We start from the raw sequence: 25,296 nt of genomic DNA on the forward strand, positions 1-25,296 counted from the left end.
ATCAAGGCAAAGGGAGGCTATTTGAAGAATCTCAAATATAAAATATATTTTGATTTGATTAACACTTTTTTGGTTACTACATGATTCCTTGTGTGTTATTTCATAGTTTTGATGTCTTCACTATTATTCTACAAATGTAGATTTTTTTTTAAATGAATGTAAAACCCTTGAATGAGTTGGTGTGTCCAAACTTTTTACCGGTAGTGTAATAGCTAAACTGTGGTGAGCTCTGACTGTGATGAGGTTCTGTACATGGTCCAGTTAGTGGCAAAGGGCTATATCCTGTTGCAGTTACATATACAGGTGTTGCCTGTAACTGCTGCAAAAGCTTCTGTCATGGACAGAGCAAAAACCCAAACAGGTCTTGTTTTTCAGACACAAGCAATAACAATAAAAACAAGCCACAAATCACTTGGGGTGGCAAGTAGCCTGGCGGGTAGGCCAGGCTGAATCCCTGAGCTGACAAGGTAAAACATCTGTTGTTCTGCCCCTGAGCAAGACAGTTAACCCATTGTTCCCTGGGTGCCGAAGACGTGGATGTTGATTAGCCCTCCGCAGCTCTCTGATTCAGAGTGGTTGGGCTAAATTGGTAAGATATATTTCAGTTGTACAACCGACTAGGAGTCTCCCTTAATTTTAGACATAACATCAATAACCCAAACAACAGTACAAGAGACACAGCAACTCGGACCCCACTGAGCTTTTTATTTATCTGTGAAACAGATGGGGAGGGGGGACTATTTCACATAAATGGGATGCTGTACCTCAAGTTCCTTGTTTAATTGGCTGATGCCTTTATCCAGCTCCTATGATATAAGTATCTTCGCCATTTTGATCTGGTCCTCTGCCTTCCACTTCATTGTCTTGATGCTTTCTAACCTACATAAATCACTGTATTACATGCTAAGGCCCTCAGATTTACTTAAGTTTTGTTTTTTAATAAGGGAATTAAATATTGCTAACCAAACAAAAATATAAAATGAAGGTGAAAAGAAAGAATAAGACAGGTAAAAGTATATAAATCAAGACAGTTTCATGTATAGGCGACACAAACCACAACGTAGCATTTCCATATGAGGCAGCTAAGCTTCAGCTACCCATTTGACCTCTGCTGGCATCTCTTCTCTACACTCACTCCAGCCGTGTCTGATTGACAGAGTTCTCCACAGCAGACATTTTCACTTCCACCTGGACTCTTCGGTTCTCCAGAAGCCTTCGCTGCTCCCGAGGGGCGTCTCTCGTGTGTATGTTGGCAGTGGAATTGTCGTGGTATGGCTGCAGCTGTATGTTGTTCGGGACACCGTCCATTTGGTAAGGCTGACGTGTTCATTTGTGCATCGTCTATAAGATGTGCCTGCTGTATGCCTACAATGGTCCAAGCCATCATGTGACTATTTAAGTGTGATTAGTCTATGTGAGCGATGGTACTACTCTTTGCTGGGGTTGGTGATAATGCTGGTGCATTTTCACAGAGCCACAAACCTACAGGTAGGATTGTTAGTTGTATGATGGGAATGGTGTTTGTTGGTGCACATAACGGAGCCTTAATATGAAGCCATCATCTGAGACGGGCTACTACTCCTATTGTCCCCTCGTCAAAACATATTAGTAACATGTCCAAAAAAGCAACCTCTTTAAAATGCATTACAGAGAAAATCCCTCACGTGTTCCATCAAAGATAAATAGAACAAGTGGTTTCAGTGGTGCTTGGAGAAGTAGACAGACTTTGACAGCCCACCTGGCAAAGGAAGGCACCCTGTGCAAAAAATTCTATAAGAAACAGTGACACGTATTCTGAAGGACCTAAAATGATAAATCTTATATTGGTCTTTCACAGTCAGGCCAACCCAAGATGTACTGTGCAAGTAAGCTAATAGTAGGCCTATTATTGAAATAGAAAATGAGGCTGTCAACGGCGTCAGAAATTCACCAGTTTCTGTTTTTTATATATATTTTTTTCCAGGTTTTTGCTCTCAAAGTCGCACTTTATTATAAGTCCACTGCAATATTTAAACCACATCAGGTGACCACTTTTGAGGTCTGAGAAAAATCGAAGACATTTAGATTTTTGAGTGTAGTTACCCTTTAATTCATGTCTGATAGCACCAACACTGTTGTTTGGTTAGCTGGCTTTCTGTAGTGCACATGAGATGGCGTTTGCAAAACAAATGGCCACTGGATTGATGCAAATAATCATCATATAATTCTGCCAGGTAGAATTTGACTCAATCATGGACACTCTTACTGACAGTTGTGACTGCTTCACGTGATGTATTGTTGTCTCTACCTTCTTACTCTTTGTGCTGTTGTCTGTGCCCAATAATGTTTCTACCATGTTTTGTGCTGCTGCCATGTTGTGTTGCTATCATGTTGTTGTCATGTTGCTACCATGCTGTGTTGTCATGTGTGCTGCCATGATATGTTGTTGTCTTCGGTTTCTCTTTATGTAGTGTTGTGGTGTCTCTCTTTTCGTGGTGTGTATTTTGTCCTAGATTTGTTATCCCAGCCCGTCCTCACAGGAGGCCTTTTGGCTTTTGGTAGGCAGTCATTGCAAACAAGAACGTGTTCTTAACTGACTTGCCTAGTTAAATAAAGGTTAAATAAATACAATTTTAAAAAGGCTACTTTGTAGCTAGTTAACATTTAATTGAAGGTTTTTGGGAAAGCCTTTCCAGAAGATTAGGCCTATCATTAGCATCGCTATATATTTTCCCTGTTCCTTAATTGTTTGAAACCTTGACATTTTACTTCAGATTATGGGGCAACAGGTAAGACATGTATTTACCTTGCTTCAAAGTCCAACCATAGAAATGTTGAGGGAAATATTTTATAAACACTTCCTCTTATGCGCTCTCCTTTTCTATTGGTCTTCAAATCAACTTGCTTTCATTGTCTAGCATCCAAAAACATTATCCCAATCATATTAGTAACCCATGATGATTGCATCTCCCCTCTCTAATTTTCTAATGGATATGACCAGCTCTGTTAATGAAACAGCTCACGTGAATTGCGTATTTTAAAATGTTGTTTTCCCGCAAATAGAATGTTGGAACATTTGGGCTTATGCCTACCGCTATGCGCACATTGCTGCGCTTAAATAGTGAAGAAATTATATTTTATCAACATTTTAAACTAAACATTATGATCTGTTCCATTACCCTTATTAATTGATACAGCATATGCCTCCACTACACTACTTTAATACACATCAATGGGGATTAAGAAGTGAGTACAGTATACACCATGCCTAGGCTACTGAAAGAACGTGGGCATACCTTCGTATACCCTGCACTACACCACTGAGAGGGTTCTTCTTCAATGCAAAAAATAACTTGGGTTGAATTTAGTGTTGGTCTTCTTCTATGATATCATGGCGGTCGGCAAACAACCGTTTAAGTGCAATGCGCCACCTACTATGCTGGAAAATACGATAAATCATGGGCTGCCCAATTATGTATTACCATGAAAATAAATTAACTTGGTGTTACTCCAATTGAGATCTTTGCTACAGTCTCTCTCTCTCTGCTACATGTGTGACATAAACAGATCATAGAGGAAATATCCCATTCAATATTTCTGATTAATTAGAAATTACAGACTGCCTATTGACTTTTGCTTTCACTTCAGTTTGATGCAGGCCTACAAAGGTTAATCATTTGGTTTTGTTTGGGTTAAAAATAAAAATAAATCTCATTCAATCTAATTCAAGAATGAATATCACTGTTTCATAAACGAGGTCAAATGATCGATGTATATTCTGTATTCCTCTTGGTGTCCGTCTGATGTCGCTGTTGGTTTCCATGAAAGTTGTCGGGCAGTAAATCTCGTACAAAACCGTGAGATTTCAGATTCGCGTTCCTCTTTCAACTCTCCTCCAAGATGGTAAGTGTCGTCGTGCATACTTCTGCTGTAAAATTAGGTTGAAATCTATGTCCATCCTGTGTTGTACGAGTAGAAAAATCACAAATTTGTTTAGTTGTCATATATGTTATAGACATTGTCCCTGTCCATTGTCATTATTAAGGAGAATACGGTAGAAAAACGTTGTAAACAGGCGAGCTCTCCCGAATATTGGATACAGGCCTTTGCTTGGTAGCGACCCACGTTTACTGGCAATGTTACAATTTCGTTCATTCTTAGTTCTGTCACGAAACTTAAATGAACAGTCCTTGTAAAATATTTTATATCGAAATACTTGCAACATCAGCCATTATGACCACATCTATGTTGTGGTAGTTTAGTTTACTAGCTAATCTATTAGTCGCTAACGTTGCCTGCCATAAGTAGGGTCGCGTGAAAGCGAAGTGGAAGCTCGATCGTATGTTTGTGTTCTATCTATCTCGTTCTTGCAACCCGTCATGAAGTATTCTGTTTGGTTGTTGACATGGATAAATGTCTCCTACATCTTGTCCAATCATGATATTTATTTTGTTATACTAAAATAAATTATTTCTTGCAGCCTACCAAGAAGACCAAGACCAGGAAGCTCCGTGGGCACGTCAGCCACGGACATGGTCGTATCGGTGAGTTTGAGCATGGTCAACATTGGTGATACTTGTGTGAAGTACTGGTAGCTATTGCAGAACGTGTGAACTGTGTCTCTTCCTAGGCAAGCACAGGAAGCATCCTGGAGGTCGTGGTAACGCCGGTGGCATGCATCACCATAGAATTAACTTCGACAAATAGTGAGTAGAGTACTTTAATATTTTTTGTTTTAGTAAGAAACAATGTAACATTCGTTGTGAACCTTTACTGTAGGTGTACACTGTATTGTTTGGTGGCTTGAGTAGTAAGAAAACATGATCAATGTTGTGTTTTTTAAGAGGGAGTGATCCTCAGCATAGTGTGTGACGCTATCAGAGACTCAGAGTCTCATCTTGACAAACGCCATTGTCTTGGTGTGCTAGAGTTCTCTAAGAGTGAAGACTGGTCCTATTCACCGACTGGCCCCTCTCATAGGCTAGTCACCCACATGGGCAGTTACAAGTGTTGATATTTTTGCCAACACCTCTAGTACTATAAGATGTTCATGTGTTTATTTTTTGCTGATGGGTTTTGCTTTCTGGTGGATTTTCAGTCCCACCACTTCGGATGTCATCTGTTGATTACATTGTCATGACAGTGTTAAGACTGCGCTTCAACCTCATCACCAGTAAGAATTTGGTTTAATACAATATGCTTGGCGTGTCCTGTCTGGTCTCTGTGCTTCCACAGCCACCCTGGGTACTTTGGTAAGGTGGGCATGAGACACTACCATCTCAAGAGGAACACCGTGCACTGCCCCACTGTCAACCTGGACAAACTGTGGACACTCGTGAGCGAGCAGACCAGGCTCAACTACGCCAAGAAGCCCGAAGGCCCTGCGCCCATCATTGATGCCGTGCGCGCTGTAAGTATCTTCCCCAGAGCACCATATGTCTGGTCCCAGGTGACGGTGCTGGTTCATGCATATATTCCCCTTTAAGTGTAATGGTTAAGGTAGATTTGGCTTTATTTGAGGAACAATTTGACTTGCCTCCAGTTATGGCAATGTAGATTTTTTTTTTTTTTGAATATGACCAGTCTACTCTACGGGCCTTTTATTTAGCCCAATGCTAAAACCTGATTCAGGTCATCAGTCCCCTGGTTAGTAGCTTATAAATAGCTTTGTGTTCAGTGTGCCACACGGGGTGATGCTGTCAGAGACTCAGAGTCACATCTTGACAAACACCATTGTTTTGGTGTGCTAGAGTTCTCTAAGAGTGAAGACTGTTCCTATTCACCGGCTGGCCCTGTAATAGGTCAATCGGCCACATGGACAGTTACAAGTGTTATACGTTGTTGCCAGGACTGTTCTAGAGCCATGTTTGAGCAGGAGCTCTTGGCCTTTACACGCTGTCATGCAGAATTATCTAACTTTGGGCTGTGGAGAACTTGCTTGTGTACTAGCTGGCCATTCAAACCTAACTGATGTAATGAAATCCCTAATTAGAGGCTTGCACAAATGACGGCCTGCTGTGGTTGTTGAATAACATGGGCTTCTTGACCAGTAGCTCCAGGGTGTCAATGGTTTAGACTTAAAAATCAGGTTTGTTGTAGCCATGCTGACCTCTGGCACTGAATCTTAGACTTGCATTGGTGTGAAAGGAGCTGCTATGAGGGGTTATCAAGTGGATATAGACGGTAGCTAGTAGTTTGAGATGGCCATGCATGTCTTTATACTTGCGTAACTGGATCTGCTGCCTATCGTTTGGAATCATTCATTTAGCAGATGCAGCATGTAGGGCCATGTACTTAATAGGACTGACTTTGTGGGAAGGTGGGTGACTCAATGAGAGATGTCAAACTTTTAGTGTAGCTGTGTTAAGCAATTTTGGTTCTGTCTCCACAGGGCTACTTCAAAGTGCTGGGCAAAGGCAAACTGCCCAAGCAGCCTGTGATCGTCAAGGCAAAGTTCTTCAGTCGACGGGCAGAGGAGAAGATCAAGGCAGTGGGAGGAGCCTGCGTGCTGATGGCATAAGCTCCTGTCAATGTTTTTTGCAAGAATAAACTGTATAAATTGGATTGGCTTTGTCTTGTGGTCTGTTGAAGATGTAAATGTTGTCTGAAGCTTATCTCACACATTGTCAGGTAAAAGTTGTTGCGCAAGGAACTGAGAATGTATTGATTTGCTGCATAGAATACCTTTGCCATTGGTCACTAACCCTGTTCCTGGTAACTACCGGGTGTGCGGACTTGTTCCAACTCAACATGTACTAATCTGACTAGGCTAATTAAGGTGTTAGAGCAGTGGTTCTCAGTTGGTTTTGCCTCGGGACCCAAGTTAAACAATGTCACCCATTATTTGCAGCACTTTTTTTGTCGCCTAAATGCAATATGGAAAAAATATTTTTACTGCTGTATTGATAGTAACTAGCAGTTATATAAAATGTCATTTTTGCCCATGTTGAATGTTACTCACTGGTTTGGAACAGCAAAATCTGCTAAATGGTGATAATAGCTCTTGAAAATGGAGTGAAATTGTTCAGAGATTAAGTTATTCAATAATACGTAGTCTCGGTTTTAAATTCAGATGTATTTTTTTCCATTACATTTATACTCGTCACTGTGACACACCAGTTGAGAATAGCTGTGTTTGAGAGATTGCTGCCTGGACAGATTCACTGATCTACAAATTGCCTTGAACACATTAACTGGATAATTGGATGAATGAGGTGTCAGTGTTTGGCTGGGTCAACCTGTACCCAAATGGTTTTGCAGGACCAGGGTTTGATTACTGGTGAATCAAATGTGTTTAACTTTATCTAGGCAAGACGGTTAAGAGTAATTTCTTATTTACAATGATGGCCAAACACGGATGACGTTGCCCTATGGGACTCCCAATCACGACTGGTTGTGATACAGCCTGGATTCGAACCAGGGTGTCTGTAGTGGTGCCTCTAGCACTGAGATGCAGTGTCTTAGACCGCTGTGTCACTCTTTTGATCTCTAGACTTGTCTGCTATAAGTTGGCATACCTATGTCGTGTGGGTATTTTATATCTTTGTGAAAGTGGTCTGTTACATACGTATATTAAAACAACCTAAAAGAGAGAACATTTAACTATTTTGAGTCTAGACATTGTTACATCCAGCATTCTAACCATTTCACAGCACATCAAATGACGATTCAGGCCATGAACAATGCCCATTTTTAAATAATGTTCAATATTTGAAAAAATATTCGAAGTATAGTGACACTTGCCATAATACAGGACTAATTTGCTGAGAGAATGAGCTGGTTTGAGCCAATCCAGATAAGGGCGGTGCCCTAGACCGGAAATGTGACGACGTAGTCTTTACCGCAAGTTTAGTGCGCGCAAAAGTAACCAAAACAGGCCCAAGTGTTTGGGTAAGTAACTTTACGTGAATAAATTGTTTGTCTCGTCCATACAAATTCACAGGATAGGATGGAATTAATTCATGTTCAACATATTTTCGAATTTCTAGGGATCTAATGGAGTGGTCACTGCCGTTGCTGCTCTGTCATATGTATGATACGCAACCACATAATTAGAGCGCACTACAATCCAAGGGAGGTTGTGACGGCCGCGTTGTGTCACGTTAACAGTATGCTACAATTTTAGTCCTTGTCATAAAAGGGTCGTTTGTCAGTGTCTCGGGTACGGCAGAGATTTGACTCCCCGTGTTTTCGCATGGCAACACAAGCCTGGCAGCTGGAGTCATCACTGCGCCGCTCCGCCAGACTAGGCCTGGAAGTACTGGAGCGAGCGTCGAGACGGAGCGTAGACTGGACGAGTCCGTCTCCCAATACAACACCAACGGATCGCAACGCCGGGAGTGAGGTAGGCCTACGTGTAATTGTTTTTATGTCTTCGCTATCGTCTTTTCTCTGATCTCTTTGAACTATATGGGCTAATGAGTATTTTGGGAAACGGTGTCTTTATCATATCATCCCCAACTGTCCATATTTTAGGTTCTGGGAAACTCAGCCCACACAAGCCTGGATGATGCTTTTGAGACCATAGCGGAATTCATGGCTCAGACAACATATCAATGCAAGGTATTGTATGTGTTCCAACCCAATCCTATTGCCCTTATTTGGTGCATGCATTTGTGAATGCTGGGTGAATTTTTGTTTGTATTACAGAACTTTTACACATCGGAGAATGAGCCTATGGAAAAGGAGAGAACCCATGTGTGCAGATACCATTCTCAATCTCACCAATGCCCAGGGACCTCATTGCAGATCAGGAAACATGTAAGGCAAAGTTAGCCTTTTAAGTGCAGCAACCTGTCATATTGTACATTTTAGAAGTTTAGGACAGATCCCATACATTCAAATGGAGAAAGTCAACAAAAACATTCCATTTGAAATGGCTTTACTTGTCATGTGTTTGAGATACTAAGATATGCTTGTGTTTCTCCAGGCACGGTCATTACCTGAGGATTTCCACATTGAGGTGTCACCAGGTACCTATGCGATTACCGCGGGAACGCAGGACTCGCAGCAACAGACCCGGCTAGTACGCATTAATGCAGGAGAGAGTATGAACCTCACCTTTCACCTCTAATCCCTAACCAATCCCCTTTGACCGTTCTGCTACAAATAACAAAACTGTCCAATCGGGAACGTTTACATATGTATTTTCAAGTGAGTCTTGTCTTCTGGATGAATTTGTGGCTTTAGAGCGACAGTAATACATTTATTAATTTGCTGCTAAATGAGAAGCCATATTGATGATCTGATCAGGATTACATTTTTTATATTAAATTATTGTCTTATGTCTGCCTAAATGCATCACGTAATTATGTATTTTTTACCATATCAGTATAATAAAGTATATTTTATATCAATGGTAATTTGTTTTTGGCACAGTTTTTCTTGTCAACTCAAGCAAATGTTTAAAAGCCACCTTCGAGGAAGTTGTTGCCCCTATTTCGAGTAATTCCTGTCCTAAAGTGTACATTCCTGTTTAGGTTCCACCTAGAAGACTGACGCAGGCTGCTAATACGCATTCAGGAATTGGGGATGGGATTGTGGTGATTTCCACGTGTAGCAGAGAAATATCAACAAATGGGGCACTGACTGACAGCTGTCAGTGTAACTAGCTAGCATGCTAACCTTAGCCAGCTCATGAAAGTTATGTGAGCACCATTTCAGTTGTGACAGGCAGACTAGCTCAATAAGTGAAATGTCTCGATTATGGTAGTTTGCTGTTAAAAGGGGAGGTGCGAAAACAGTTTTCGCATTTTTTATTTGCTCCATGGCAAGGCGGTCAAGTGTAGGGTTGTCACCAGTTAACACAGCCATAAACCCTGTCTATCTACATTTTTATTTCTTAAAATCCGGGATTTAAACTGAATTCTCATTTTAACCTTAACCACACTGCTAACCTTAACCTAACCTTAAAGAACAAAAAGCTCATTTTTGTTTTCATGAAGTTTTACGATGTAGCCAATTTTGACTTTATCAAGTGGAGACCCAAGTGTAGACTACAAAGAAAAGCTGTTTGGCTCTCCGACAACTCCTGAATAGGGAACTTTGCAGCAAGTGTTTCTGATTAATAGACATTGCCATGCTGGTGGGTGGTAATGTTTAATTAAAACCCAGCCCTGAAATGAAACGTAGGCTGGAAGTAATTTGCACGTCATCTCCATAGGAAAAGACACGTAAGACTCACGGAAACATCCGAAGTCACACGTTTGGATCTGGCACTTCAAGATCAAATATATCATACTTTGACTAAAACTATGACTTATTGACTTACACTGTTGTGCAACATCATGGGTAAGCTCTGGGCATTGTATTTCTACAGGTGTGGGAGTTAAGACCCCACGAGATTTGTCTTCAATAGTCAAAACCATCATGTATAAACACCTGTGATCGTGTTGCCAGCGGTTAACTGCAGTCTCGTTTTTGGACGAGGTTTGGAATCTGTCAGGCCAAACACATCCCTGATGGTCACCCTCCTCTCACAGCCAGGAAGTGGCTGAAACATGGAGCTGTGATTAGGTGAGCCACTGATCTCGACGTCAGGGTAGCTGATTTCCATAGACTGGAATTTTCCCCTTGGTACTTTCTCTGAAAAATCAACAGACATTGGATCATATGTATGGTGTAAACATGCATGTTTTTCTTTTGGTTTGTTTGATCAGTCTTACGTTACTCTGCTTTTCCAATATACAGCTATTTTCAACATGCCCAGTAGCAGCATGTGCATAAAGAATCACTCAGTTTTAGCTGAGTATATTCAATACCTGGTTGTCTGTGCTGTGGCTCTGGATGGCTTCTCCTCCAGTACCTCCAGGCAGGTTGGCCGTGTTCTGGCCCCAGCTTGTCCAGGGGAGAGGGCTCTGTGCTGGCCAACAGGCTGACAGACTTTCCCCCTATAGCCCCTGCTTCCTCATCACCCGACAGGGATGAAGAGGACGAAGATGATGTCTCAGGTTCGACCTCTTTAGTTTCCTTGAGCTCTCCCAACTGGAGGTCCACCTTCTTCTCTAGCTCTGCCCGGTCTTGCCGCTTTTTCCTCTCTAGCCCCTCCCTCTCTCTCAGGCCACGCACATGACAAGGCGGAACTCTCAGTGGCCACCATGGCTGCATGATTTGACAATGGCATGGTCCACCTGCTGATGGACAGCACTGTGTTCCAGTGCAGTACAGATAGGGAGCCCACATGGTGCTGTGGACGTGGAGCAAATTGTCATTGCAGCATGGCGGCAGAGGAATTCGCTGGAGCTCCCTGACGATCCGCTCATGCTGAGAAGCAGGGATCCACACAGCTAGATCCCCAGGCACCTGCATCAGCCTACCATTCCACAGCAGCACCTGGAGCCCCTTCCCACTCTCTACTGCAAGGGCAAATACAGACCTCAGATTAGAGTGCAACTTATAATATAGTGCCACACACTGGTCTTCTGTGCAGCCCCTACTTTGAGCATTACTGATATGAAAGTGGTGAAACATCTGTCATAATTCTCATATCCGGAGTCATGACTCTTTCACAGCGGGAGACAATGTAATAGTCAACCCTTCTGATCAAACCGCACCTTACCTGTCACTGAATCTCGTGTCTCCATTCCGGAGACCACTCTCCCCGGACCGTATCTCCTCAGGTCAGGTTCCCACGGGGACAACACTGCATCCCCAGGGACCAGACAGTGTGTGTGGGCCTGAGTGTGGTTCAGCATGTCTGGAGAGCAGACTAGCTGCTGTTGCTGGGACATCCTCATAGCGTGATCGTCTCCCCCTTCGGGTCTCCTCGTCCCCGGCCTGTCAAACTCAACCACGTACACTCCTCTTCGACCCTAGGGGACAGAAGAAAATACATTTTTGCTCATGGCATCGGGAGGCAAGGAACCAAGCTCAATTGGCACTCCATTACAGTATATTCACTGGTAGGCTAAAGATAGCAACTCAACATCTTACATAAGCCTCTCATGGTGTTTGGTGCTTTCATTTTTGAATGATATTGTGCTTAGGCGATATGATAATAATATTCAATATCTTTTAAAAGATGACATGCGTGAAGGGATGTCTGCTTGTTACCTGGACTAGCTGCGTTACAGTGCCCAAATAGTAAAGGCCATCCAGCTCCCTCCTGGCCAACACACGGCAGCCTGGGAGAAACTCTGTGCTGCATACCGACAGGGCCCTCCCTGACAACACACAGCTACTAACTGGACAGAAGGGATTACCAAGCATACACCTGCAGCACAACCACAATAAATATATGTTTTTATTTTTTTTTACCTCAGTGGGAACCAGAGTGCAGAGTTGTAGCCAATAACATGTCTATACACATCTTAGATACCGTACATACATCCGGTCCATAAAAGCTTAGATACTGTACACACAATAGACAAATTGTCTGGAAATGCTTGATTATTTTGTGGTTATAGCAAGTGGTTTACTAGCCTGGGTACCAGTCTGTTGAGCTAATATTCAACTCCTTGTACTCTGTGTGATGTGCCAAAGTGTGTTGAGCATGATGAGTGGAATGTTTGCTAAACAGACTGGTATGCAGGCTAGTGGTTTACAATCCCAGTGTATACATTGCATTCTGTGTGAGGCTGTTTGAAATTTGGTAATCCAGGAGACCAACCTGAGAGGAGATAAGGGCAGTAAAGGCTGTAGTGGAACAACAGAGGTGGACTGACTGCAGGACTTCACTGGAGAACAGGTCGGCACTGAGGGCTGGCTCTCAGCAGTGTACAATGGAATCACCTGGAAGCACACACCCAAGACTTTAATCATAACTCCCTATTCAATGTTTTTTATTTTTGTGACTTAAACTTAGAGATTTGGGAAATCACATTCCTTGTTAAATTCAAGACTTTTGCTGGACCAGCTCACCAGTTTGTTATAGATGTAACAGTTGCTAATGTTTTAAAAAAAAGAATCTGGCTCTACAGATTTGTGACCGGCCACAAACAACAGGTACACTACCAAGACAGCCTCTCAGACTGGCAGGAGCTGGTGGGAGGTGTGGCTCAAGGAACTCTTCTGGGCCCTCTCATCTTCCTATCAGTCATTGGCAGCACAGCCCGGGATGTCAACAGTAGGTGGAAACACACTATGTGGCCAAAAAGTATGTAGACACCCCTTCAAACTGACAGGTGTATAAAATCGAGCACACAGCCATGCAATCTCCATAGACAAACATTGCCAGTAGAATGGGGCGGCAGGGTAGCCTAGTGGTTAGAGCGTTGGACTAGTAACCGGAAGGTTGCAAGTTCAAACCCCTGAGCTGACAAGGTACAAATCTGTCGTTCTGCCCCTGAACGACGGGTTAACCCACTGTTCCTAGGCCGCCATTGAAAATAAGAATTTGTTCTTAACTGACTTGCCTGGTAAAATAAAAAAATGGCCCGTACTGAAGAGCTCAGTGATTTTCAACATGGTACCGTCATAGGATGCCACCTTTCCAACATGTCTGTTCATCAAATTTCTGCCCTGCTCGAGATGCCCCGGTCAACTGTAAGTGTTGTTATTGTGAAGTGGAAATGTCTAGGAGCAACAGCGTCTCAGCCACGAAGTGTTAAGCCACACGAGCTCAGAGCGCCGAGTGCTGAAGCTAAAAAATAGTCTGTCCTCAGTTGCAACATACTACTGAGTTCCAAACTGCCTCTGGAAGCAACCTCAGCACAAGAACTGTTCGTCAGAAGCTTCATGAAATGGGTTTCCGGGCCTCCTGAGTGGTGCAGCGGTATAAGGCACTGCATCGCAGTTGCTAGTTGTGCCACTAGAGATCCTGGTTCGAGTCCAGAATCTGTCCCAGCCGGCTGCGACCGGGAGACCCATGGGGTGGCGCACAATTGGACCAGCGTCGTCCGGGTTAGGGAAGGGTTTTGCCGGCAGGGATGTCCATGTCCCATCGCAATCTAGTGGCGACTCCTGTGGCGGGCCGGGCGCATGCACGCTGACACGGTTGCCAGGTGTACAGTGTTTCCTCCGACACATTGGTGTGGCTGGCATCCGGGTTAAGCGGGCATTGTGTCAAGAAGCAGTGCGGCTTGGTTGGATCGTGTTTCGGAGGACGCATGGCTCTCGTCCTTCGCCTCTCCCGAGACCGTACGGGAGTTGCAGCGATGAGACATGACCAGCTACTAATTGGATACCACGAAATTGGGGAGAAAAAGTGGTAAAAGTATATATATTTTTTTAAAGGGTTTCCATGGGCAAGCAGCCGCACACAAGTCTAAGATCACCATGCACAATGCCAAGCATTGGCTGGAGTGGTGTAAAGCTCGCCGCCATTGGACTCTAGAGCAGTGGACAAGAGTTCTCTGGAGTGATTAATCACTATCTCCTATGGAAGAATCTGGGTTTGGAGGATGCCAGACAAATGCTACCTGCCCGATTGCATAGTGCCATCTTAATGCTACAGCATACAATGACATTCTAGACAATTCTGTGCTTCCAACTTTGTGGCAACAGTTTGAGGAAGGCCCTTTCCTGTTTCAGCATGACAATGCCCCTGTGCACAAAGCGAGGTCCATACAGAAATGTTTTGTCGAGATCGGCGTGGAAGAACTTGACTGGACTGCACAGACCCCTGACCTCAACCCCATCTGCGAGCCATGCCGACTACGAGCCACGCCTAATTGCCCAATATCAGTGCCCGACCTCACTAATGCTCTTGTGGCTGAGTGGAAGCAAGTCCCCCGCAGCAATGTTCCAACATCTCGTGGAAAGCCTTCCCAGAAGAGTGGAGGCTGTTATAGCAGCAAAGGGGGGACCAACTCTGTACTAATGCACATGATTTTGGAATGAAATGTTCGACAAGCAGGTGTCCACATACCTTTGGTCATGTATTGTATGTTGATGATCTAAATCTGAGCCACACCATGTACAACAGGAAACATCAGAACACCACAGCAGGCTCTTAACAACTTCAACACATGGGTTCAAGCAAGCAGAATGTCACTGAACCCTGTCAAGTCCAAGGTCCTATCATTTCACAAGAAATCCACCCAGTCCTGTGCCCCTTCCGAATGGAGGTCCAGAATCTCAAAGTGCTGTTAAGACTTTATGGGTAATAGTACAGAAGGACTTAAATGGGGCGAGCAGGTTGCTACTATGGTAACCAAGAGCAATAAAAAAATGTTTTCTCCTTTCGCCTCAAAAAGGTTCCATTTGTTACAGGAAGCCCTTGTGAGCCTTTAAACTGGCTACAGTACATATGCCCCACCCTGGAGTATGCCGCTCCTGCTTGGCACAGCTCACTAACCCAGGCCCAGTCTGATAACCTGGAGCATATTCAGAAGAGCGCTACAGTATTCTGCACTTCTGTCCCTACTCCGGCTTAATTAGAGAAGGACACCGACTTTGCTGTCAGACTCCTAAAATCTCAATTCAGAGACTGGCTACCCCCTGACCGAAACACAGTGACAGGCAGGAACACCCGCAGCCAAAACCCAACTGACTATACCAGAGTCTAGAACTGAACAGTAGAATGAGGTCACCAATCCCATATTTCTGCTCATTAATGAATGAGGCGCTTTAAGACCGCAGGACATTTATTATTACATTTTTTAAACTAGTATTTTTTAACATTTTATTTGCTCTTATCTGTGAATATTTTGTATGCTCATGGATTTCAGTGTGTATTGACTGCTATATGAGTGTAATAATAACAAACTTGGCTACTGTCTAAAATCACACTGACACAATGAAATCTGGTGGAGGTGACCTTCCTTCTACTAACCCCGACAATGACTAATTAATCAAGTAAGTGCTCAATGATGAGGAGTGGACACTCAAATTCATTAAGACCCAATCACTGTAAATGAATCACCAACTCTCATGGTCCCCCACCTGCTCTACTGCCCCATCCATCCCGACAGGGAGAACATAACAGCTCCCTCTTGTGGCGTGAGTCAGACACTGGATGAAGTCCTGAGTCCTGCCGTCCAGAGAGCTGCTGCTGCTGGGGTTAGATAGTGACAGGTGGAACACATGGACTGGCCTCTCCCCTGCCATGGTTGACAAGGCCCGGAGGAGTTCCTCTGGGTGGTCAGGGAGACCGGTGGTGACCAGGTGGACGGCATGGCAGGCTGGGTCGCTGAAGGCTGTACTCAGGGCAGCCATGAGGTCCCTACCTGGGCTGGAGCTGAGGGAGTGAATCCAGGATAGAGCCTCGTAGACAGTGTCTGGAGCACAGGGCACCATGTGCTCAGACCAACGGGTTACCTAGGGTTGGGCAACATGGGACAACAATGGTAAAACCCAGGAAGGAATGTATAAGGTGTTCATAATGCATCAAAATGCTGAGCAAAATGTGACAAACCGTTAGCCATACGCCAGGGTTGGGAAAAGGGCATTTTGCTACAACTCGGTACTGAACCACTGCATTATCTTCCCTAAACACACTCCTCACATGTAAAACACTCACACAGGCATATTAGTCACCACTAGCCGGCCTCCGCCCAGTACCCTGCCCTGAACTTAGACACTGTCACTAGCCGGCAACCACCTGGTACTCTACCCTGCATCTTAGAGACTGCTGCCCTATGTACAGTTGAAGTCGGAGTTTACATACACTTAGGTTGGAGTCACTAAAACTCGTTTTCAACCACTCCTCAAATTTCTTGTTAAACTATAGTTTTGGCAAGTCAGTTAGGACACAAGTAACTTTTCCAAACATTGTTTACAGACAGATTATTTCACTTATAATTCACTGTATCACAATTCCAGTGGGTCAGAAGTTTACATACACTAAGTTGACTGTGCCTTTAAACAGCCTGGAAAATTCCAGAAAATTATGTCATGGCTTTAGAAGCTTCTGATAGGCTAATTGACATAATTTGAGTCAATTGGAGGTGTACCTATGGATGTATTTCAAGGCCTACCTTCAAACCCAGTGCCTCTTTGCTTGACATCATGGAAAAATCTAAAGAAATCAGCCAAGACCTCGGAAATAAAATTGTAGACCTCCACAAGTCTGGTTCATCCTTGGGAGCAATTTCCAAACGCCTGAAGGTACCACGTTCATCTGTACAAACAATAGTACGGAAGTATAAACACCATGGGACCACGCAGCCGTCATACCGCTCAGGAAGGAGACGCGTTCTGTCTAAATATACTTTTGTGCAAAAAGTGCAAATCAATCCCAGAACAACAGCAAAGGACATTGTGAAGATGCTGGAGGAAACAGGTACAAAAGTATCTATATCCACATTAAAACTAGTCCTATATCGACATAACCTGAAAGGCCCCTCAGCAAGAAAGAAGCCACTGCTCCAAAACCGCCATAAAAAGCCAGACTATGGTTTGCAACTGCACATGGGGATAAAGCTCGTACTTTTTGGAGAAATGTCCTCTGGTCTGATGAAACAAAAATAGAACTGTTTGGTCATAATGACCATAGTTATGTTAGGAGGAAAAGGGGGGAGGATCGCAAGCCAAAGAACACCATCCCAACCGTGAAGCACGGGGGTGGCAGCATCATGTTGTGGGGGTGCTTTGCTGCAGGAGGGACTGGTGCACTTCACAAAATAGATGGCATCATGAGGATGGAAAATTATGTGAATATATTGAAGAAACAAGACATCTGTCAGGAAGTTAAAGCTTGGGTCTTCCAAATGGACAATGACCCCCAAATATACTTCCAAAGTTGTGGCAAAATGGCTTATGGACAACAAAGTCAAGGTATTGGAGTGGCCATCACAAAGCTCTGAATCCTATAGAAAATTTGTGGGCAGAACTGAAAAAGCGTGTGAGTAATTAGGCATACAAACCTGACTCCGTTACACCAGCTCTGTGTGGAGGAATGGGCCGAAATTCCCCCAACTTATTGTGGGAAGCTTGTGGAAGGCTACCCATAACGTTTGACCCAAGTTAAACAATTTAAAGGCAATGCTACCAAATACTAATTTAGTGTATGTAAACTTCTGACCCACTGGGAATGTGATGAAAGAAATAAAATCTGAAATAAATAATTCTCTCTACTATTATTCTGACATTTCACATTCTTAAAATAAAGTGGTGATCCTAACTGACCCAAAACCATTTTTACTAGGATTAAATGTCAGGAATTGTGAAAAACTGAGTTTAAATGTATTTGGCTAAGGTGCATGTAAACTTCAGACTTCAGCTGTACATAGTCGTTGAACACTGGTCACTTTAATTAATCATGTTTACACACTGTTTTACCCACTTCATATGTTTATACTGTGTTCTAGTCGAGGTGCATCCCATAGAACTACTGCTGTACACACCTTTTCTATTCATATACTGTCTACACACACCATCATATACATATTTATATTCCGGACTCTGACATTGCTCATTCTGATATTCCTTATTTTTATTTTTGAGATGTGTGTATTGTTCGGTATTATTGCACTGTTGGAGCTAGAAACAGAAGTATTTTGCTACATCTGGGATAACATCTTCGACCAATAACATTTGATTTGATGATAATGCTTACAGCATTAACATTGTGAGTTGCACAGTACCTTGTATGAGAAGCCTATGATGTTGAAGAGCGAGTCTCTGAGGGATGCCTTGTTCAGCAGGGTCTGGATGAGCAGGCGCTTCACTGACCCCAGAGCAGTGCTCATGGCCTCTGAGGTGTCCAATACAAAGGACACATTCCTGTTCCTCAGGCCCAGGAACAATGGAAGGAGCCTCCTGTGAGGCTCACCAGGTGACTGGGAGACAGACACCATCCTTGCCCTAGATGTCAAAGTATTAATGAAGTAGAGGAAAAACAAAATACCTATTGAAATGTCTCATATTAGGCCTACATGTTGTGTATACTGTATCCTCAAAGTATAAGAGACATATAAACCAAGATCTGTAAACAAACAATGAAAGGAATAAATGAAGAGCTCCCTCCTAAAAACAATTCTGCAGTGACAGGGATGTTTTCCATATGATTTTAAAATATATATTTATTTGAGGCAGAAATTATACTTTCATTGTTATACGTTTAGCTGTTTAATAGTATCAAATGATAGGCTACTGTACCTCTGTGAATCCCCAAGAGTGTTCCTGCCTGTCTCTAGTCTGCAGATAGCCACTAAACTCCATTGTTTACTTGAGTTGCCATGGAGACGTCTGGTTGAATGTTATCGTGGCCTCATTGGGCTGCATAACTGTCAGTCAACTAGTGAAAGCTGAGTATTCTGGTCCCAGATCTAGTGCTGCATAGCCAACTCCTAGGGTCTTTGTCACAGGAACGAACATACGAGTTGCCTATACAGCACAAACAGATATAGGACCAGGCTAAAAGCGATGAGATGGTAACGTTATATAACACAGACGTTACAACTTGGTTGCTTAGTCTTAAGGTAAATATATGGCAAATATGTTGTGTCTCTGTGAAAAGGAAGCCCTGAGAGATTTGACTGGCCTGTGTTTGTCTTTGAGGATTATGCTATCAAAGTAAAATACAGCCTTTTTTGGCTTCATGTTAGGAGCCCCTGGATACTTCTTGTTCCCCCACCGACTCTTCTTGGGCACTTTAATTACGTGAAATGACCTTTAATTACTTTCTTAACTCACTTAGATTGACATTTCATGAGCGTGGCTGCCAATGTTGATTGTGTTAGATGTGTTAGAGGTAGCACTCAAAAGATGTTGCATCCATTTTAGAAAATGAGACCTTGTGTCAAATAAAAATATTACAAAAATAGAAAAAAAACATGAGTTGGTCAACTTTTATTTCTAAGTGCTGCCTTACTGCTACATACAGTGCCTTGCGAAAGTATTCGGCCCCCTTGAACTTTGCGACCTTTTGCCACATTTCAGGCTTCAAACAAAAATATATAAAACTGTATTTTTTTGTGAAGAATCAACAACAAGTGGGACACAATCATGAAGTGGAACGACATTTATTGGATATTTCAAACTTTTTTAACAAATCAAAAACTGAAAAATTGGGCGTGCAAAATTATTCAGCCCCTTTACTTTCAGTGCAGCAAACTCTCTCCAGAAGTTCAGTGAGGATCTCTGAATGATCCAATGTTGACCTAAATGACTAATGATGATAAATACAATCCACCTGTGTAATCAAGTCTCCGTATAAATGCACCTGCACTGTGATAGTCTCAGAGGTCTGTTAAAAGCGCAGAGAGCATCATGAAGAACAAGGAACACACCAGGCAGGTCCGAGATACTGTTGTGAAGAAGTTTAAAGCCGGATTTGGATACAAAAAGATTTCCCAAGCTTTAAACATCCCAAGGAGCACTGTGCAAGCGATAATATTGAAATGGAAGGAGTATCAGACCACTGCAAATCTACCAAGACCTGGCCGTCCCTCTAAACCAGGGGTGTCAAAGTCAAATGGACGGAGGGCCAAATAAAAAAATCAGCTACAAGACGAGGGCCGGACTGTTCGAATGTTCATTGAAAAATTTTTAAATGACGCATAGTCTAGTGAACCTAATTGAACCTACTGAAAACCTAACAAATATATTACAATATGATCAGATAAATAAAGCAATATTTTCTTATGGCTCTGTCAGTAATCTTTAATTTTCAACAGACACAAAAGACAAATTTCCTTTATATAAATATCCCCATAACATGAACATTAAATGAAAGAAACCGGTATTCAAGGCACCATCAGTAGACTATATTTTCTATTTTAGCAAAAGTGGGCTAAATTTACTTCAAAGAAAAAACAATAATAGCAATTTTCTATCATCCACTCAACTGAAATATTTTTAAAATATAATTGGATTGAAATACAAAAAAATAAAGTGCAAAAATCTATTAATCAAAAACAACACTTTGTTTAAGGAGAAGTAACATGCAGTGAAAACAAATATTAAATTTTAACTTTTAAACTTGAACTGAGTAAAAACTCTAAATATGTGATTGCACAGTAATGTTCACTTGTTTGAGGTTGAGGGTGATACTTGGTGGTGTCCCATCTTTTCCACAAGTTCATCAATGTTCGGGGTAAGGCTCTGAGCTGAAGAAATCCTCAGAATTGAGTGGAGGTGTTCAGCAGTAAGTCGACTTCTGTGTGATGTTTTGTTCAGGTTCATCAAAGAAAACAGTTGTTCACACAGGTATGTGCTGCCAAACATAGACAACGTTTGAGCAGCCTGGATGCGCAGCTGGGGCATTGTGCCGGGGAGGAAACGGGCGAACTCCGCAGCACCCACTGCCGCATATTTTGCCCTCAGTGCATCATTGCATTGGAGGTCAATCAACTCCATTTGGAGGTTTGGTGGTGAGCTTTCCACGTCAACAGCAAATGGGTTACCGAGCAGTTCCAACCTGCTTTTTTGTGCTTCAAAGTCAGCAAATCGGCGTCGAAAGTCAGCGGCAAGCATACCTATTTTATCAGCCAACTGTGTGCTCGGGAACGCACTGGTAGAGAGCTTCTCTTTCATGGTCTGGCAGCTGGGAAAGTGGCTCAAATTTTCTTTCCGCATCTGCGTCTCCCACAGAGTCAGTTTGGTTTTAAATGCCTTCACTGTACTGTACATATCAGAGATGACACGATCCCGACCCTGCAGCTGCAAGTTTATTGCATTCAGATGACTCGTAATGTCACACAGAAAAGCCATTTCACACAGAAACATTTCGTCTCGGAGTTGTGTTGTGTCTTTCCCTTTGCTGTCCAAGAACAGACAAATCTCCTCACGAAGCTCGAAACATCTTTGAAGCACCTTTCCCTGGCTTAGCCATCGCACCTCTGTGTGATAAGGCAAATCACCATGCTCCGTTTCTAACTCCGTCAGAAATGCCTTGAACTGGCGGTGATTCAAACCTTTGGCTCTGATAAAGTTAACTGTGCGCGTGATGATGCTCATTACATGCTCCATTTTCAAGGCTTTACCGCACAACGCTTCCTGGTGTATGATACAATGATAAGCTGTCAGCTCACCTGTCGCGTTTTCCTCTTGCATCTTTTCCCGTATCTTCGCCACCAGTCCGCTCCTGTGTCCACACATCGCAGGTGCTCCGTCGGTTGTCAAACCCACGAGTTTTTCCCAAGGCAGCTCCATCTCATTTACACATCTTGACACCTCTTCATACAAATCATGCCCCGTAGTTGTGCCATGCATAGGACGTAAAGCCAAAAACTCCTCTGTCACGCTTAGGTTGGAGTCCACTCCGCGGATGAAAATTGACAACTGGGCAATGTCAGAAATGTCGGTGCTCTCATCCACAGCCAAGGAATATGCAATAAAATCTTTTCCCTTTTTCACAAGCTGCTCTTTTAGATTGATGGACAACTGGTCTACTCTCTCGGCAATGGTGTTTCTGCTCAGACTCACATTTAAAAAGAGTTGCCTTTTTTCTGGGCAAACTTCGTCACAAACTTTAATCATGCAGTTTTTGATGAAATCCCCCTCCGTAAATGGCCGGGCTGATTTAGCGATCTCTTCTGCCAAAATAAAACTGGCCTTGACAGCAGCCTGGCCTTGTGATTTGGCTTTTTTGAACAGAGCCTGTCGAGATTTGAGGCCTCGTTTTAATTCCTCTGCCTTTTGTAGCCTTTGTTCCATGTCCATATTCTTGTTTTTGTCCGCGTGTTTCGTTTCATAATGTCGTCTCAGATTATACTCTTTCAGTACCGCCACACTTTCTCCACACAGAAGACACACAGGTTTTCCAGCTACCTTCGTGAACATATACTCCGACTCCCACCTTGTTTGAAACCCCCGGTTCTCAGTATCCACCTTCCGTTTTGCCATTTTTGATGGGTATCTGAAAGTTAATTTTACTGTGATGCTGACGACTGCTGTGCCAATAAATATTGAAATGAAGCAGCCTACTGCTCGGTGCGTCACCTTTGCATTGTGGGAAATGTAGTATTGGTGCGTGTAAAAGATCTGCGGGCTGCCGGCTTGCTGCGGGCCGGTTCTAATAATAAATCAAGATCATCCCAGGGGCCGTAAAAAACCTTCTTGCGGGCCGGATGTGGCCCGCGGGCCTTGACTCTGACATATGTGCTCTAAACGTTCAGCTCATACAAGTAGAAGACTGATCAGAGATGCAGCCAAGAGGCCCATGATCACTCTGGATGAACTGCAGAGATCTACAGCTGAGGTGGGAGACTCTGTCCATAGGACAACAATCAGTCGTATATTGCACAAATCTGGCCTTTATGGAAGAGTGGCAAGAAGAAAGCCATTTCTTAAAGATATCCATAACAAAATTGTTTAAAGTTTGCCACAAGCCACCTGGGAGACACACCAAACATGTGGAAGAAGGTGCTCTGGTCAGATGAAACCAAAATTGAACTTTTTGGCAACAATGCAAAACGTTATGTTTGGCGTAAAAGCAACACAGCTCATCACCCTGAACACACCATCCCCACTGTCAAACATGGTGGTGGCAGCATCATGGTTTGGGCCTGCTTTTCTTCAGCAGGGACAGGGAAGATGGTTAAAATTGATGGGAAGATGGATGGAGCCAAATACAGGACCATTCTGGAAGAAAACCTGATGGAGTCTGCAAAAGACCTGAGACTGGGACGGAGATTTGTCTTCCAACAAGACATTGATCCAAAACATAAAGCAAAATCTACAATGGAATGGTTCAAAAATAAACATATCCAGGTGTTATAATGGCCAAGTCAAAGTCCAGACCTGAATCCAATCGAGAATCTGTGGAAAGAACTGAAAACTGCTGTTCACAAATGCTCTCCATCCAACCTCACTGAGCTCGAGCTGTTTTGCAAGGAGGAATGGGAAAAAATGTCAGTCTCTCGATGTGCAAAACTGATAGAGACATACCCCAAGCGACTTACAGCTGTAATCGCAGCAAAAGGTGGCGCTACAAAGTATTAACTTAAGGGGGCTGAATAATTTTGCACGCCCAATTTTTCAGTTTTTGATTTGTTAAAAAAGTTTGAAATATCCAATAAATGCCGTTCCACTTCATGATTGTGTCCCACTTGTTGTTGATTCTTCACAAAAAAATACAGTTTTATATCTTTGTTTGAAGCCTGAAATGTGGCAAAAGGTCGCAAAGTTCAAGGGGGCCGAATACTTTCGCAAGGCACTGTACAAGTGATAGGAGACAATGTACAGTAACTGTAACGTAATGACAGAATAAATAACTTCCACTTGGATTTCTTCACATTTTATTGTGTTACAAAGTGGGATTAAAATTGATTTATTTGTAATTTCTTGTCAACAATCTACACAAAATTGTCTGCAATGTCAAAGTGGAAGAATTATTTGATATAGTCGTTGCATAACTATTCAGCCACTTTGTTTAGGGAAGCATAAATTTGCCTAAAATTTGGCTGAACAAATCACATAAATTACAATGACTCACTCAGTGTGGAATAATAGGGGTTGACATGATTTTTGAATGACTAACCCGTCCTCTGTCCTCCATACATACATCTGTAAGCTCCCTCATTCAAGTATTGAATTTCAAGCACAGACTACAAATACCAGGGAGCTATTTGAAAGCCTCATGAAGAAGGGCAGTGATTGGTAGATGGGTAACAACAACAAATCAGACATTTCTTATCTTTTTAAACATGGTCAAGTTAATTATTATGCTGCGGATTATATATTAAACCACCCAGTCGCACTAAAGATACTGTTGCCCTTCTGAACTGAGCTGCAGGACAGTGATTTTAAAATCAACTACAGAGTTCAATGTCTGTAATGGTAGAAAACTGAGGATGGATCAAGAATATTGTAGTGATGCCGCAATAATGACCTAAATGACAATGAACACAAGGCCAAATCTACACTGGAGTTGCTTACCAAGAAGACAGTGAATGTTCCTGAGTGGCCAAGTTACAGTTTTGACTTAAATCTGCTTAAAAATCAATGGCAAGACTTATAAATTGCTGTCTGACCATGATCCCCAACATCTAGACAGAGCTCGAAGATGTATTTTTATAAAAATTGGCAAATATTCCACAATCCAGGTGTGCAAAGCTCTTATAGACTTACCCAAAAGGAATCACAGCTGTAACCGACACCAAAGGTGTTTCTAAGGGACAGAGCTAAATGTACAGTGGGGGAGGGGCTGGTCCAACTGGTGTCATAAAATAAAATGCATTTTGGGTGAGTGGCTGGTAGATTTTTACATTTGTAACATATCATACGATTGTAACGTATTGTACGTTTGCAAATTTGTAACATATTATACAAAACGGATGATGGACATGCAAAAATGAATACATAGAAAATGTAACATAAGGGAGAGCTCGGATTTACCTACAGAATAATCCGACATGCTCTCAAACCATGTTGCTCATTGGCTAGAGATTGTCCTGCCTGCCTACCTACCATCTTGTCAAAATATTACCTCATCTTTGGTTACACACACCGGAACGCTCTTCTTTTGAAAACTCATGGGTCGCACCTATTGGC

The 25,296-nt window shown here is 42.8% G+C and overlaps 4 protein-coding genes and 2 non-coding genes across 8 annotated transcripts; 4 read left to right on the forward strand and 2 right to left on the reverse strand.

The window, feature by feature from the left end:
* The first annotated feature begins 3,859 nt into the window (after positions 1 to 3,859).
* On the forward strand, positions 3,860 to 6,543 carry LOC139369183 (ribosomal protein L27a). Its single transcript, XM_071108624.1, has 5 exons — positions 3,860 to 3,882; positions 4,460 to 4,523; positions 4,610 to 4,685; positions 5,215 to 5,389; positions 6,371 to 6,543. The coding sequence occupies exons 1-5, from the start codon at positions 3,880 to 3,882 to the stop codon at positions 6,497 to 6,499; spliced, it is 447 nt and encodes a 148-aa protein (XP_070964725.1). The 5' UTR covers positions 3,860 to 3,879; the 3' UTR covers positions 6,500 to 6,543.
* On the forward strand, positions 4,857 to 4,988 carry LOC139383667 (small nucleolar RNA SNORA3/SNORA45 family). Its single transcript, XR_011628763.1, has one exon. It is a non-coding gene; the product is annotated as a small nucleolar RNA SNORA3/SNORA45 family (small nucleolar RNA).
* On the forward strand, positions 5,679 to 5,809 carry LOC139383659 (small nucleolar RNA SNORA3/SNORA45 family). The gene has a single exon (XR_011628761.1). It is a non-coding gene; the product is annotated as a small nucleolar RNA SNORA3/SNORA45 family (small nucleolar RNA).
* Positions 6,544 to 7,790: 1,247 nt separating the features above from the next.
* Positions 7,791 to 9,341, forward strand: LOC139381409 (A-kinase-interacting protein 1-like). Of its 3 annotated transcripts, none has more exons than XM_071124929.1 (5): positions 7,791 to 7,869; positions 8,105 to 8,323; positions 8,455 to 8,541; positions 8,629 to 8,739; positions 8,909 to 9,341. In XM_071124929.1, the coding sequence occupies exons 2-5, from the start codon at positions 8,174 to 8,176 to the stop codon at positions 9,050 to 9,052; spliced, it is 492 nt and encodes a 163-aa protein (XP_070981030.1). In that variant the 5' UTR covers positions 7,791 to 7,869; positions 8,105 to 8,173; the 3' UTR covers positions 9,053 to 9,341. The 3 variants fall into 3 exon arrangements, with proteins under 3 accessions (XP_070981030.1, XP_070981014.1, XP_070981022.1); XM_071124921.1 differs by having other exon boundaries at positions 7,804 to 7,869; positions 7,968 to 8,323; XM_071124913.1 differs by having other exon boundaries at positions 7,802 to 8,323.
* A 720-nt stretch (positions 9,342 to 10,061) lies between these two features.
* Positions 10,062 to 12,708, reverse strand: LOC139381428 (uncharacterized protein C11orf16 homolog). The gene is made up of 4 exons (XM_071124942.1): positions 12,031 to 12,708; positions 11,537 to 11,789; positions 10,740 to 11,333; positions 10,062 to 10,563 (listed from the first exon to the last, which is right to left on the reverse strand). Exons 1-4 carry the CDS (start codon positions 12,184 to 12,186, stop codon positions 10,346 to 10,348), a joined length of 1,221 nt encoding a protein of 406 aa, XP_070981043.1. The 5' UTR covers positions 12,187 to 12,708; the 3' UTR covers positions 10,062 to 10,345.
* On the reverse strand, positions 12,322 to 24,914 carry LOC139377486 (von Willebrand factor A domain-containing protein 3A-like). The gene is made up of 5 exons (XM_071120521.1): positions 24,874 to 24,914; positions 18,444 to 18,663; positions 15,802 to 16,176; positions 12,587 to 12,708; positions 12,322 to 12,328 (listed from the first exon to the last, which is right to left on the reverse strand). Exons 2-5 carry the CDS (start codon positions 18,654 to 18,656, stop codon positions 12,322 to 12,324), a joined length of 717 nt encoding a protein of 238 aa, XP_070976622.1. The 5' UTR covers positions 18,657 to 18,663; positions 24,874 to 24,914.
* Between the last annotated feature and the right edge of the window lie 382 nt (positions 24,915 to 25,296).

The sequence above is a fragment of the Oncorhynchus clarkii genome, chromosome 2 (genome assembly GCF_045791955.1).
Source record: "Oncorhynchus clarkii lewisi isolate Uvic-CL-2024 chromosome 2, UVic_Ocla_1.0, whole genome shotgun sequence".
NCBI lineage: Eukaryota > Metazoa > Chordata > Actinopteri > Salmoniformes > Salmonidae > Oncorhynchus > Oncorhynchus clarkii.